This window comes from Rhipicephalus sanguineus, chromosome 1, assembly GCF_013339695.2.
Source record: "Rhipicephalus sanguineus isolate Rsan-2018 chromosome 1, BIME_Rsan_1.4, whole genome shotgun sequence".
Taxonomy (NCBI): domain Eukaryota; kingdom Metazoa; phylum Arthropoda; class Arachnida; order Ixodida; family Ixodidae; genus Rhipicephalus; species Rhipicephalus sanguineus.
The window spans coordinates 193844960-193858763 of record NC_051176.1 but is presented as its reverse complement, the minus strand read 5'-3'; the positions used below and the strand labels follow the sequence as shown (position 1 = coordinate 193858763).

Here is a 13804-nt window from a genome sequence, read left to right as displayed (position 1 = left end):
CTAATAGCCATCTAAATAGGGTTTACCTTTTTCCAATCTTTCTTGTAATAAATTTCAGTTTCAAGTTAGCGCTCGTCGTGTCCACTCTTTTTCGTTTGTCCCTGTTTTTTAGCGCTTTGAAGCTTATCAGAACTAATTTCCTCATGGACTTTAAACTAAGGTATTTATGGTATGCGCACAGTCTGAAAGAGTTGTCAGACTACATGTCTTTCACACCATACAGCGCTGCGGCACGGCCGACGAGCTTCATTTAAAGACGAACACACAGAGAGTACTTGAAGATCTATTGACTTTTCGCACATAACTAGCATAATACTTGGGAAGAAACAGAATGCGATGTACAAAACAATAACTCGGTGCATTTAGAACCTGGCTGTGTACTCGCCATACTACACGGCGGCATACTCGCCATGTTTCCTTGCACAAATTGTTGTACCGATCGTTTTATTGGCATATTGATCACAGGTGGCAGGGTCTTGCACCGTAATCTCGTAACTTACCGTGAGGTAGACATCCACCGGCTCCGCATATGGCTTCAGTTCGGTTGTAAGGAGAACAATTCTGGCCTTAACTGCAAGGAATAACAACTGTCAGGAACGTATGTACGTATTTAACTATCACGTGTCTTCCAATTTCTGTCAGAATCGCAAAAGAAGGAATAAAAAGGCGTTTTACTGCATGTAAATGCCAGTAAGCATAGCAAACAAGTCTAGTTTCTGCTCAAGTTATTGTTAAAGAAAGCGGGAAATATCACTCAACGGTGCCGGTTCACAAAGCAAGGTATGTAGCGATCCACATTGCAAATGGTCTGACAAAACGGAAGAAGAAGAAAATGACGACAAGGGATAAAGAATGTAGCAATAAGCCGATGCAACCGCATTGTATGCATGAACGCTTTACCAGGTACAACGTTCGGAAGACAAATCCTGCACGTCGCAGTGGACAACACCAGCTGCTGAATCCTCGCAGGCCTACCGAGGAATGACACGTTCCTTGGTGCTGGCCTGCCGGGCGCATTATCGGGCTCACCCACGTGATCAGACGCCAATGAGCGGCAGTCCAACACACAAGGAATACGGTAAACATATATACCGTTGTCGCTCATGGCGGGGAATTTGCGATGACACACCCCTTCGACACCGGTGCAACAAAAAAATCTAAGAACTTTGGTGAAGCTTTTCGATGTGGAGGGTCGCCAAAGGAAAATTTAGGAACATTGAGAGGTGAAAAATTTTCTACCCGGAAACTTTCGAGAGATTGCAATGCTTTTCCCGTTACTCATAAAGAGCAGAAAAAAAAAGTGTATGCCTGAACAAACGACCATATACATGTGGTGTATCGATTGTTTTTTTTTTTTTCATATGCATGTGGTACATCGAAAACGTTTTGTCATTCATTCTTTCGTTTCTTTTAAGAATTTCTATGAAAAGTGAGACAGACGCAGTATAAACCAGCATTTAAGGCTATCGCGGTGTTTCATTTATAAAAAAAACACAAAAAAAACGAAGGTACGCTAAAGAGGGTCAAGCGATAATGACGCCAGTAAGCAATAACAATTTAACCATGGAAACACATGGGTTCAGCCATGCTATAGGACACCCAGATGAAATAAGCAGCAGTAAACGGCGCAATAAGTGAATTAGTGACTTACTGGACTGCTCGAAGTTGTAGACGAACTGGTTCGTCTGGATGAGGATGGTGAGAAATTGGGCTTGGAATTCAACGTCTTGTTCTTGAAGGAAACCGGTGCCACCCAGAACGCCGTTGACGTTACCTTCGACGCGCATCTGATATTTGCCCGGCTTGGCGTTCTGTGGAATCTGCGAAAATAAAAGACGACCAAGTCGTCGTTTCAGCTGATGAGCAAAAAGGTGCTGCACTGTATAATTTTGAGGCGTTGCTTGTCTCACGATGCGTCATTACCCGCGTGATCTTCGGGGTGACTCGCTAGGAAGCGCTGCGTACTAAAAAGGCTATATACTAATTCGGCGTCGGCATAACTTCTTCTATAGAATGCGCACGCGTCATTGTGTGTAAAGCCCAAACTAGCGTATGTGCTTCCACAACGTATTGCTGCTGCTGCTGTACACTCGTGTTGCGAACGACGCTTGGCGTTTATCACCGCTACATCCTAAGCCTTGGTCGCAGTAACAAGAAGCGTTGTGCCGTGGAGCGCCAGCAGTACCGACTGCGCAATCCCTATGTCCAAAACTTCATGAAACGGCAAAAAAAAAAAGAAAACACACTAAGATATCGTTAGTGTTACAGGTAGAACTCCTGGAAACTATTGGGCAATGCTAAGACGCTCCCCACCTATCTGAACAAACATGCCAAAGCAGACCTGCACTACCTGTACTCTGCAAAGCATCATACATCGCAAGCAGGATACGCAAGACACGCACAGCTAGCGAGCCATCTGCGAGGTGGCTTTGATATAGGTCACCTTTTCACCTGGCGTGCTTTTCATCGGGCATGCGTGAGTGCGTGCGTATGCGTATGTCTTTTTCGAGTGTCATTGTTTTACAAAGCGGAGTTGCATTTTGCATTTATCAGTATCTATTCTGAGAAGTTGATGTGGAGGAGTTTGTAAGTGCACACATGATTTCGTCAATGATGATTCCTGATAATGTAAAGCCTAACTTCCACTCCGTTGTACACATTCTTGCGAAACTGTTGTTCTACAAAACTTTTTTTCCCTGATTTCTGGGTCGGCATATGCAATCAAATAACATACTCTCACCTACACGCTGGCGAAAAGACTCTGCGAGGAATGTTAAAGCCTTGTTGGAAAGCACTCCAGATCAGCGCTGCTCGCAACGCTATCTTTTAATGGATCTCGCTGAAGTTGGTAAGGCAGAGAAATTGGATGCTATGTGACCACCGGTTCGACCATGAGATTGTCTTTTTTTTATACATGACCGACAAGTTTTTGCAGCAGTTCTTGCTCAATGCGCAGCGTCTGACAGAAAAAACCGGACACCACCAGCGCACGCGTGTAACAGTAACATCATCCTCAAAGATTCGGGACATAACTTCAGGAGGTATGACTTGCCCACCAAGTATGCTTATTCGTGAATAGCGATCACGACTTTACGCGACAGAAAGGGAAAATATATATGGAGAAATGCCACACGGAGTAATGCAGTTGCGAAGATGCGTTGCTGAGCAACTCCAGCCACGCTCCGTCTGCTGCAATATTTTGTATAAGTCTACCTCGACTAGTTGAAGCGCTGTTTTGACGTCTCAACAGCAGGTAAGATGCAGGCTGCGAAACTTAGGATGTGCCTTTTTTTTCTCTCGAATTGTTAGGGTCGTGCTGTCATCGAAACGCGAGGCTATATTTAGTTACCTGTAGCGAGACACGCAGACGTGTGATCCATCATACAAGCTACGCCAGAGCAGTGTGCTCTGCGTTCAGTAAACCATGAAACAGGTCCCCGTCAACAACGTGCAAGGAAACCAAGCGACGTCAGAGAGCGGAAATCCGTTCTCATAGTCTTGTGTGTATCGCGTTACTAACTAGTAAGAGGGGCGCATGGCGAACGTTCGAGGTCGTTGATACGCGTATAGAAACGCCTCGGTTTTTTGTATGTGTTCGATCGTTTCACCGGGTCGATAGATAGCGCCACCCGCACAACAGCCAGTTTCCGAAGGCGATTGGAAGCGGTAAACAAGGCCTAAGAGAAACACCTGATCAAGCAGCCTGCTTCCAGTATACAAATGCCGGATGCTTATGTATATCGCACGTCGCTACCAAGCAGCAAGCTATCGATCTTGTGTACCGTACGAGCGTGCGTCTCTTCCAGGAGCAACGGTGTAGCTTTTCGAGCCAGAAGCCGCGTTATTTGCGGAAAAGACAGATCCCAATCAGGCATGCCGTTTCCGCTTGAGCGACGGATCGAAGTAGCAGGGATGTCGAAGCAGTAACAGCAACGCATATAGGCTCATGTCCGCTGGGACCATCGCTGTTTGTGTGTTCTCAGATGATCCTGCATATGTGCCGCGAAGAGGAGAACACTCGATTACGACAGTGAGCTTTATGCATAGGACTATGGATCGCATGGAACTTTGAGATGCCGGTAAAAGCCGGAGCCGACCTTTTCTTCTTGCTGAACACAAGCAAACACTGCTCAAACTAAGAGAGCGCAATGTTGTAGCCCAGGCATTTACACTGCTTCACAGTTTTGGACGAGCCAATGTCTTTGCTAGGGTCTAGTGCTTGGTATGGCTCACGGCTCGGGAATCCGAAGTTTGGAGGCAGATAACAATGCACGAAGAGCCTATGTAACGCTATGAAGAATCACGCTTCGTTTAATCTCTGATTATAACGTCGAACTGATCTAGTGCTACGATTCTCTCTCCTTGTCCGCCGCGGTGGTGTAGCGGTTGCGGTGCTCGGCTGCTGACCCGAAGGTGGCGGGTTCGACCCTGGCCGCGGCGGTCGCATTTCGATGGAGGCGAAATGGTAGAGGCCCGTGTACTGTCGTGCACGTTAAAGAACACCAGATGGTCAAAATTCCGAAGCCCTCCACTACGGCGTCCTTCATAATCATATCGTGGTTTTGGGACGTAAAACCACAACAATTGTTATTATATTATTATGATTTTCTCTCTCTCTCGTCTCCCTCTCTTTTTTTTTTCAGAAAATCTTTGTCTTTCATAAACCACTTGAAGCATTCCAAAATCAGTAACTAAAAATAATAAAAACACCATAAACGTACAAATCTATGAACGCGCTATGAACGCGCTGATACTTCCGCATCAGAAACGATCACAAGAAATTGTGACAAAGACGTTGTTGCAAAGATATTCACACAAAAATTTTGACCACTTATTGAAAAAGAACAGCGAGATATTCGACGTACGTTATTTATATCTCTGTGAATGGAAGCTTTAGCGAAGCGGTAAGTTCAACGCTTTAAAACAGTTCGTATACTGCAAGCTTAATTTGTAGCATGGTGGTTACGCGAAACGCAGCAGACCCGCGTACTGTGCTATGTCAGTGCACGCTAAGGAGCACTAGATGGTCGAAATTTCCGGGGCCCTCCACTACGGCGTGCCTCATTATCATATCGTGGTTTCGGCACGTAAAACCCCACAAATTATTCTTTTATTAGCGTGGTAGTTACGTGCCTGCCCGGGAAATCAGGCGTACGCGGTAACGCCCGACCACGCGAGCCACCGTTGAACCACACGACAGCGGATTTATACTACACCATGATTGGCCAGCTTTTCATCAGGTCGCATCCGGGTTAAGCCCAGTTTACTGCGTTACTGTCTCGAGGCCACCATACTCGGTAAGAAGCCGACTGAGCCAACCCGTCAAATCACTGAAAGCAAGACGACAAAACTATCGCTTTAATATCTGAATCACGCGGTGGAATGGTTGCATTTATTACACTGGGGCAAAAAAAAAAAAAAGGCATGCACTATTAATACAAGTCGGTAGGTTTGTAAGAGATATGCAGCTTCATTCCCGATTTTCATGCGGCGGGATTCAGTGGGTAAATATCAACAAAGAAACGGTGGGTGTTGAGATCCCCGGGCTTGGAATAACATACATAGATTAAATATTAAAACAATGCCCAAATACTTGCAGAAAAGCACTGATTATATTTCCGAGCGAAATAGGACGTAGTTATAAAGAGTGAACGTAGGTGTACGTGCGATGAAAAAAAAATCAAGCGTGTTTTGTCCACGTTTAACCATCTTTTAAAACAAGTTTCTGCTCGGCTAAGGACTCTAGAAAGGTACTGAGTGACTGCATGGTGAATAATAAAGCGGTAAATCGTGTGTCCGTCATCAAGTAATCGATTAACGGGGAACATGCTTGAAGGCAAGTCAGTAATGTCAATTACAAGGTTGGACCCACAGATTTCACAGCGGTGCGTAAAATTGTTTGTTCTGTCGCAAAGAATAATCGCACTCCCACTGTCGAGGTCTGTCCTTATAAGACTCTGTAAAGGCGTCTTTATAAACACTCGTGTGTTTTGGAGGCTTTCTTGAAAACGACAGCTGCAGCAAACACTCTGCTTTCGAAAGTTGCAAAAACCCGCGTTACCTCCAGTTGCCTGGACGCAACAGCGCATCACAGTGCCCCTCGCACAATGTCCGCAGCGCGGTTTCTGAATATTGTTTTTCTTTTGCCTTTGTTTGCATCCGAGTTACTCTCGTTTTCTTGCTTGTCCTCTTCCTGCGTGCGGTGAGTACAGCGACGCAGCGAACACGCAACGCTGCACGGAGGAAGCGCGCTGGAAAACGGCGCGAATAATGCGGGCGCAGACCGAAGCGAAGTCGCGTGCGGACCTCTCGGCGAGCGGACAATGGCCACCGTCACGCCGGACAGGGCCAGATGTCGCCGGCGCGTGACGGCGTAAGCAGCGTGGCCGGATATGCGAAGCACCGCTGGACTCTGGCTCTCGAGAGGTGCTCTCCATGGTGGCGACGACAGAACAGACGAGAGCGGCAGCAGGCAACGCATTTACGGGCCTGAGAGCGGAACGCCTATAACCGAATGAATTCGAAGCGACTGTTGAGCTGTGCTGCGAATTTCATACGTTACTGGTAAAATGGTAAAGCTGTAGCTTTCTTTTTGAAAAGCACACTCGCCGCCGTTGCATTCGTTTGCCGAACACGCGCAATGTGAACAGGGTGGGACCGGTCTTGTGTTATGTAAAGAACAATGAAAAAATGACAGTTATGATGAAAGAGCGGACATACGTTTCTTTCTTTCTTTCTTTCTTTCTTTCTTTCTTTCTTTCTTTCTTTCTTTCTTTCTTTCTTTCTTTCTTTCTTTCTTTCTTTCTTTCTTTCTTTCTTTCTTTCTTTTTCAGTGTATACGTACATTGCTTCTAGTGAGAAAAGGTGCACAAAGACAAATCGGGAGTTCAAGTGAGGCAGGACGCGCGATAGCGCGGACAAAGCGTACAGCCTCACGCCTTCCTGCAATAAGATGGTGTAAATCAAAACAATTTCTTCACAAGAACCAAAAAGGCCATTGCGTCCGCCTCTCCATCACTTTTTTCCTCCGTCCTCGTGATGTCTATAGCGATTATTAATGCGATCATCGTATTTTACTGGTAATTCTACATTCATTTTCTGGCAAACGTGTCGCGTATATCCTCCTGAGACCTGAGCAAATTTGTGGCAAACAGGTGAAATCAAAACACATGTTTGGAATGCACACACATGCTGTATTAAACCAGAGAAAAATTGCGTCTGTACGGCAAACAGTTTTTGCACAGCGGTGTGTGCATTATAATGCACATTGGGTCTCAATGCACGGAAAACGAACGACACTCGCCTACAACGAAGTTTTACATTTGCTCGCGATAAGCACGATTATTTGTTGTGAAACTGCCTGCAGAAGTTTCGCGCGGACGTGATGCAAAGAACAATGTTGCACGTGATGCACCGGAACTTTGTGCGCTGAGCATAGGCGTGCGCAGGGTTCCTCATCAGGGGGGGGGGTGAAGGTTCATCGCAGCCCCCCCCCCCTACTAAGTCAATGTACGAGGCAGATTTTGCGCCCCCCCCCCCCTCTTAGGTGACTAGGGAGAATAAGACGCGTGTCCTTACCTATTAACACAAACGTTGTCGGAAATTAAGCCAAATATAGGACAAGCAGTTCCCCCTGCAGGACGCAGTGGCCGGTACTTCATTGTTTATTTGTTTTGTTTATTTGTTTGGATGGGTAGGTGTGCGTACGTGTGTGCGTGCGCGCACGCATTGGTTGGGGGGGGGGGGTAGTATTACTGCTGTGACGCTGCCTTAAAACAATCCACCTGGAGATACAACAGCTATAGGCATGACAAATAAAAATAACATATGTTTCTTGTGATGTCTTACAAACGTTATTCTGCGCAGTAAGGAAATAAAGAAATATCCACTTAGAAATGCTCAATTATCCCTATGTGAATGCATGTATATTGTTTACTTTAAGGGAGAGAACCTAAAAGCGAAAAGAAATGCATGCTACGATGCTGATGGTGGAAGGGATGCCAATATAGGAAATTTTTGCATTACGAGAAAGCCAGTTTCGCTGCCAGGAATAACTCTCTGCTTTCGAAAGAGTACTTTCTTGTTTACTAGTCTCGGCGACGTGCGATGAGTGCATACGAAGCAATACACCGTTGTTCTGTGTAGTGCGTTGAATCCTATCCGCCACAAACGATCGAACTCAATTTCCTTCTGGTCTATTCTAGTTTCCATGCTGGCGCGATCTTCTGCTTTGTTGCGGGAGCAGAACTTCTCAGACAAAGACGAGGAAAGAGTCTCGCATCACTGGCGGTCTAATGACAGAACCATCTAATTACCGCGCACCTAGCAACGGGGGACGAGGTCGTAGTATGCAGCTCGGTATGTTGCTCCTCGAGGTCGATGATTGTATTTGCACCCCCTATCGCAAGCGGGAGGAGTTGTGTGCACGAGCTTGCTGCTTTGTCACCGCGCGGCATAAGGCACCTCGGGCGAACCAATTACTGGCAAGGACGGACGCGAAGCGGCCGACGAGCGTCGTTACTTGGCTTAGTTCTCAAACGCCCTGCTTCAATAGTTGTGCGCATTATACCTACACCTTGACGGAAGGGAAGACACGCCTTATTTGTAGGCACAATCAGCAATCAACAATAACAAAAAAAAAAGCCGACACGGTCTCGTTACCGCTTGTTCACTACGTCTGCAGTGGCTCAAAACGTGAGAAATCTTGCCTCAAGGACAATATGTATAGGTAGTAGCAGTTAGGTGCTGACCGCACAACGGAAAAACCAGAATGGACTGAGGGACGACTCGGAAGGCGCGTGCTCTCGATACACAGTCGACATCAGTTGCAGGTTCTATTGTGTTACGTGAGACTGCTCCTCACTCTCTTGCGACGTAGCTGTATAGGCGCGCTGCATCCGCCCGCAAGCTTTCTTTTCGCATGCAGGCGTGCTCAAAGATTGCGTGTATTGTATTGTACGGTCGCCCGTCTGCGTGGCCAGTACAAAGAAATGTTCGAGGAATGGAGACGTGTCTTGAGCACCATTTCGCCTGCGTGGGTATATCATACAGTGATTTGTGAAGCAGCATTGTGGGTGTTGCCTTGCGGATGAGGCTCCACGTGGTGGCCAGTTTTCTCAAAGCGGGTCACGCAGTTCGACAAACGCATCTTGACGAAATACGCGTTTGTAATATACGAAACGTAGGTCGCAGATGCCGGGAGCGATAGTACGGCGAGTGCAGCCCCAATTATAACTGCACCGAATGCAAGAACTTGCGCTCATGTGCGCACACATAGTTTTAGGGTGAACTGTTTAGCTGGAGCACGTGCTGCCATTGTGTGGTCACGTGTCTGTGTCCCACAACCTTAAGTCATTGTTTGTGCGCAGTGAACTGTGTAACGGAGCTTGTGCTGCTGGATGCCCTCCTTAAATTTCTCCCTCTCTCCCTTGTTTTTTACATCGGCTTCAGGTGCAAAAATGCCACGGCTATCAGTCTATGGGCACGCATATATGCAGCCGAGATTTTCTAAATTGTAGGCAATCATGGAACAGTGACAGTTACGCGGTGTATGTGGAGGAGAGCAGCAGGGATTCACTCTACTCCGCAAAAAAAATAGCAGCGTCAGCTTCTTTGCATACATTGAAGCAGTTATAAAACCTTCGGAATACGAGCTTCAGGACTCACATTAGGATTGTGGTTTGGCTCTTGAGGTCAAAAAGTCGCTTAGTCCAACTTTTATGATATACTCGTCTTATCACAACTAGAAGTCAAGTCAAAGTACTGCTGTGGCAAAAGCAATATGGAGAAAACCGCTGGAATGGCTCACCTGTCCTGTTTTACAAGACATCTTGCATGATTTTTGGAAACATTTGTATAATCAACACGAAGCGCGGAAACGAATTAAATTCATGTAAAGTTAGACTCGCGTTGGAGTTGTTTTTACTCAGTGAATTCAGTGTTCGAACCATCACTCACCCGCTATACCCGCTATACCCGCCTCATATACCCGCTGTGACTATATAAGCACATGCGAATACCATCTAACTTTGTCGCGTTGGGGGCGCAGTCAGCATCAAACAGGCACCACAGAAACTGCAATCTACTCACTTCTTATTCCATAAGCTACGTTCATTCGCTGCTAGCAGTATTCGTTACCTACACTGCAGAGGAAGCCATATATAGTACTCCCTGCGCTCAGAACTCGTGAAAATCGTGCGAATGTAACGCTACTTTGAGAGCTTAGAAGGAATAAAGATGGAGCTTGTCCATGCTATGTTGGCGCTATGTTGCCTCAGATGCCTTTGTCCCATAAACTTTCAGTCGATCAATCACTCAATTGATCATTGAATCCATCACCTTCATGAGCAGGACGGCGGTCTCCCCGGAGGCGACGAGTTCCTTGGCACTGGCCACCTCCTCGGACTCGCGCTGCAGCGAAGCGCGCACTGTGTGCGCCGCGTTCGCCGACAGCAGCGTCACTGTCACCCGGTACACCTGGTTGGGACGAACCACCCGGGGCGCCAGCACCAGGTACCGCCTGCGCCAGAAAGCACACACATTTAAACACGCGCCGACATCTAACATCCAATATAGAACAAGCAAAAAAAAAAAATCAGTGCACTTGAGTATTTCCCTTGCCTTTGTCAAGTAATTTATATCCTAAACTAGAATTCAGCAGCAAATATAAGTAGAACTTATCATAAAGTAGAATATCCAGAACTAAAATTTGCCGGCAAATATAAGCAACTGCCTTAAGACCTTTAGCAACCACCGACTAGGTGAAGTACTTAATAGGACAGTGTGCATCTGCTTTCATAGCTATATGCAGCTCCTCGCTAAAGACAGGCGGCATGCAGAAATATGCTAGAATGTGCTGCCTGCCTTTCCTCGCATTAGCGTGCAAGTCCACTAACAATCGGAGAAAATAAAAGTGATAGAAAACAAAGCAGAGGTCGCAAAGCAAAAGTATATTTCAACATGGACAGCAGTGAAGTGGCAGTAACTAAGTTTATCGTTCTCTGGGCTTGATTTCTCGACGCGACCAGTATAAAGCAGCATATTCAATGAGCCCTCATGTCTCGTTCTTGAAAACAAATTCTCAAGAACGTCTATGCCATTTTGAAATGTTCAGCGCACGGAACGCATTACAGGGGCATTTTTTTCTCGCCTTCATGAAGTCAAATAAAGAGTGCGCGATAACCACGCAGTCATTCAAGTCGAGGTGCGCGTCACATAATTGCCCACAAAATTGAGAACCCCATCGCACGCACTGCAGACATGCAGTAGTACATCTGTAATTGCAAGTGATTAAGGCTCATTTGAATTCGCTCAGGCAGACAAAAGTGCTGATTCATTGTGACCCACTGTTACTCAGACAAGCGTCAACGTCCACTCGCTTCGACTATACGACCCAGATTCCCGCCCACACGCTTGCACTCGCACCACCAAGGGGTCAATGAACCTCACTCACACTCAGGATCAAAGTTATAGACGTACAGAAAGAAGAGGACACACTGCGCTGTTTCATTACAGTGTGTCGTCTTCTTTCTTGTCTTTGTGTCCTCGCGCTGTAGGTCTAATGTTATGAATTTCCAGCAAGCCCAAGAATCTACCCTTGTAAAGACCAAAGGTTGAGTTCGCCGACCTATTGCTATATGCGTAACGTCAGCGTGGTTATTGTGCGACGAGAATGGATTCTTCGTGACATCAAAAGCAAAAGTCTGAAATGCGTATAAATTCCATGTGGTTACAGGTAAGGCCACTTGTACGACGACCATCACAATGCCGATTGTATGCCTGTGTCGCGGGCGTACATGCCCCCGCAGTTTTTACTCTTGCTCTAACTGTACATAGCGTCAACTACTGGGTTTGTAGCATGTAGAAGATGCAACTGTGCGTCCTGGTGACGTTATTCACTAACTTGAGTATTCAGCTGCAGGAAAGCTGTCGTATATCGACAGGTTACAGCATCACGAACTCATAGTGCGAGGTGCGCTTGTGTGCGTGCGTGTGTGTGTGCATGCGCGCGCGCGCGCGTGTGTGTGTGTCTCTGTGTGTGTGTTTGTGTGTGTATGCGCGTGTGTATGGGGGGGAGGGGGGTATTGATGTACGATAAATACTGGTACAGAATGTAGCATATAGAAATTTATCTACCCGTGCCAAGCATCAATGTTGGCACATTATCATGTTAGAACATTACGATGCACATACACGAACACTTTAAGTTGATTAGCTTACTTCTGCACGCAGTTACAGTTTCGTGATAAGATCATTGCGCAATCAGCGTCAAAATATCTCACGATGCGAACCGGAGGTGATGTGTTCAGCAATGTTCATAGAAAATTACCCATCGTTCTTGATTTATCAGATGGCCCGTTCAAAATAATCTACTCACAATAGCTCAACGCGGCGGTTTCCCCTGAAGCAACACACACAGGAGCGTTTCCAAACGTGGAGCGTTCTGCAGTGAAATTTGTTACTCTTGACGCGTATATTCTTGGAATCGGGGATATCTCGTCTTATGATGGCTGTGCATCTCATCTGTTGTTTGAGCATGAGCAGGCTAAATACGACCATCAGGATATTAATCGCTGCAGATTTTGAAAAGTTCCTCAAGGGAGATAGCAGCTTGATCATAGCTAGACCAACATGCTCACCCGTTGTTGCTTCCATAGAGGGATCGATGAGACAATCACTTTGGACTTGGTAGCTCTTGAGTACCGCTCGGACGTTGCAGTTCGTCACAAAAATGTCCCTTACGGTTTGGTTACACCTGTCGATTGCGCCAAATTATGCCATTGTTCGGCTCCTAACAGACCCGCGCTTGATAAACAGAAATAGTTGTTGTTGTCCTCTCCTCATGGCACATACCTAATGGAGGGGATCAGCCGAGTAGTTGGTGAATTCTTCCTATATTTTCTGCATGGTGTGACTCCTTGGTGCGCTATTTGTTTTTAATTATTGAATTGAAGTGCCAATTATGAGTAATGAAAAACTTAATGCCCATGGAATTTAGCAAGCGATTATTTTAGAAGCAATGATGTATTCCTGAACAGCAAGAAAAACATCCCTGAGGCTGTACCCCAGGGTAGTGGCCCCAAAAGAAAGAAGAATGGATTCTGATAATTCCAGGCCCAGCTTTCGAAGAGGTGGTGCTAGCATTCGTTTCCTGAAAGTGTGGAACCGGCGACATGATATGAAGAAATGACCAATCGTTTCTTCCTGGTTACAGAGGAGGCACAGAGAGGAGTTCACTAAACCTGATCGATGGAAGTAAGAATTGAGGAAAGTAACGCGGCAACGAATTTTGGTTATCGCAGCTTCCATCATCCTTCAATTAGATAAATCGTTGTGCCAATATAATAGAAGGCGCTTGTACTCTGGAGAAGCTGTCAATGCCGAGTCTAATAAGCTTTTTCTGGTTGTAAGTGTGCGAAAACGCGCCGTCGTGATGTGAGCTGTTGGCGGGAAAACAGGAATTATCGGTGCGGCCAGCGACGCCTTTGCAGAAATAGTAGTTGCTGTTGATTATGCTGATGATGCTAATGCTAATTGCTCTCTTCCAATGATATGAACCCACTACGGGGTACAGGCCGCAAACTGTATTATTGAATAAAGAATAATGATAACACTAATAAAAAAAATTTGCGCAGCTCGCACTAAGTCACGCGAGGCTCGGTCACAGGAGAGCTGGTGGGCACGTTTCAGCTTATCTTGTTAGCCATCGGTATACAGAATGCTCGGGCGGTCACTGAGCGCGTGCCGGTTAATGATGACGATGATTTTCTATCTACGACACACGGCAAACCTCGACCATAACAGC

The 13804-nt window shown here is 46.2% G+C and overlaps 1 protein-coding gene across 1 annotated transcript in view; it reads right to left on the bottom strand.

Annotated features, from left to right (window-relative positions):
* Positions 1 to 13804, bottom strand: part of LOC119404758 (CD109 antigen-like) — a 99163-nt gene that overhangs the window by 47670 nt on the left and 37689 nt on the right. Inside the window, 3 exon segments of the mRNA XM_037671423.2 lie at positions 501 to 571; positions 1652 to 1820; positions 10339 to 10519. Of these exon segments, the coding sequence (XP_037527351.1) occupies positions 501 to 571; positions 1652 to 1820; positions 10339 to 10519 (421 nt within the window).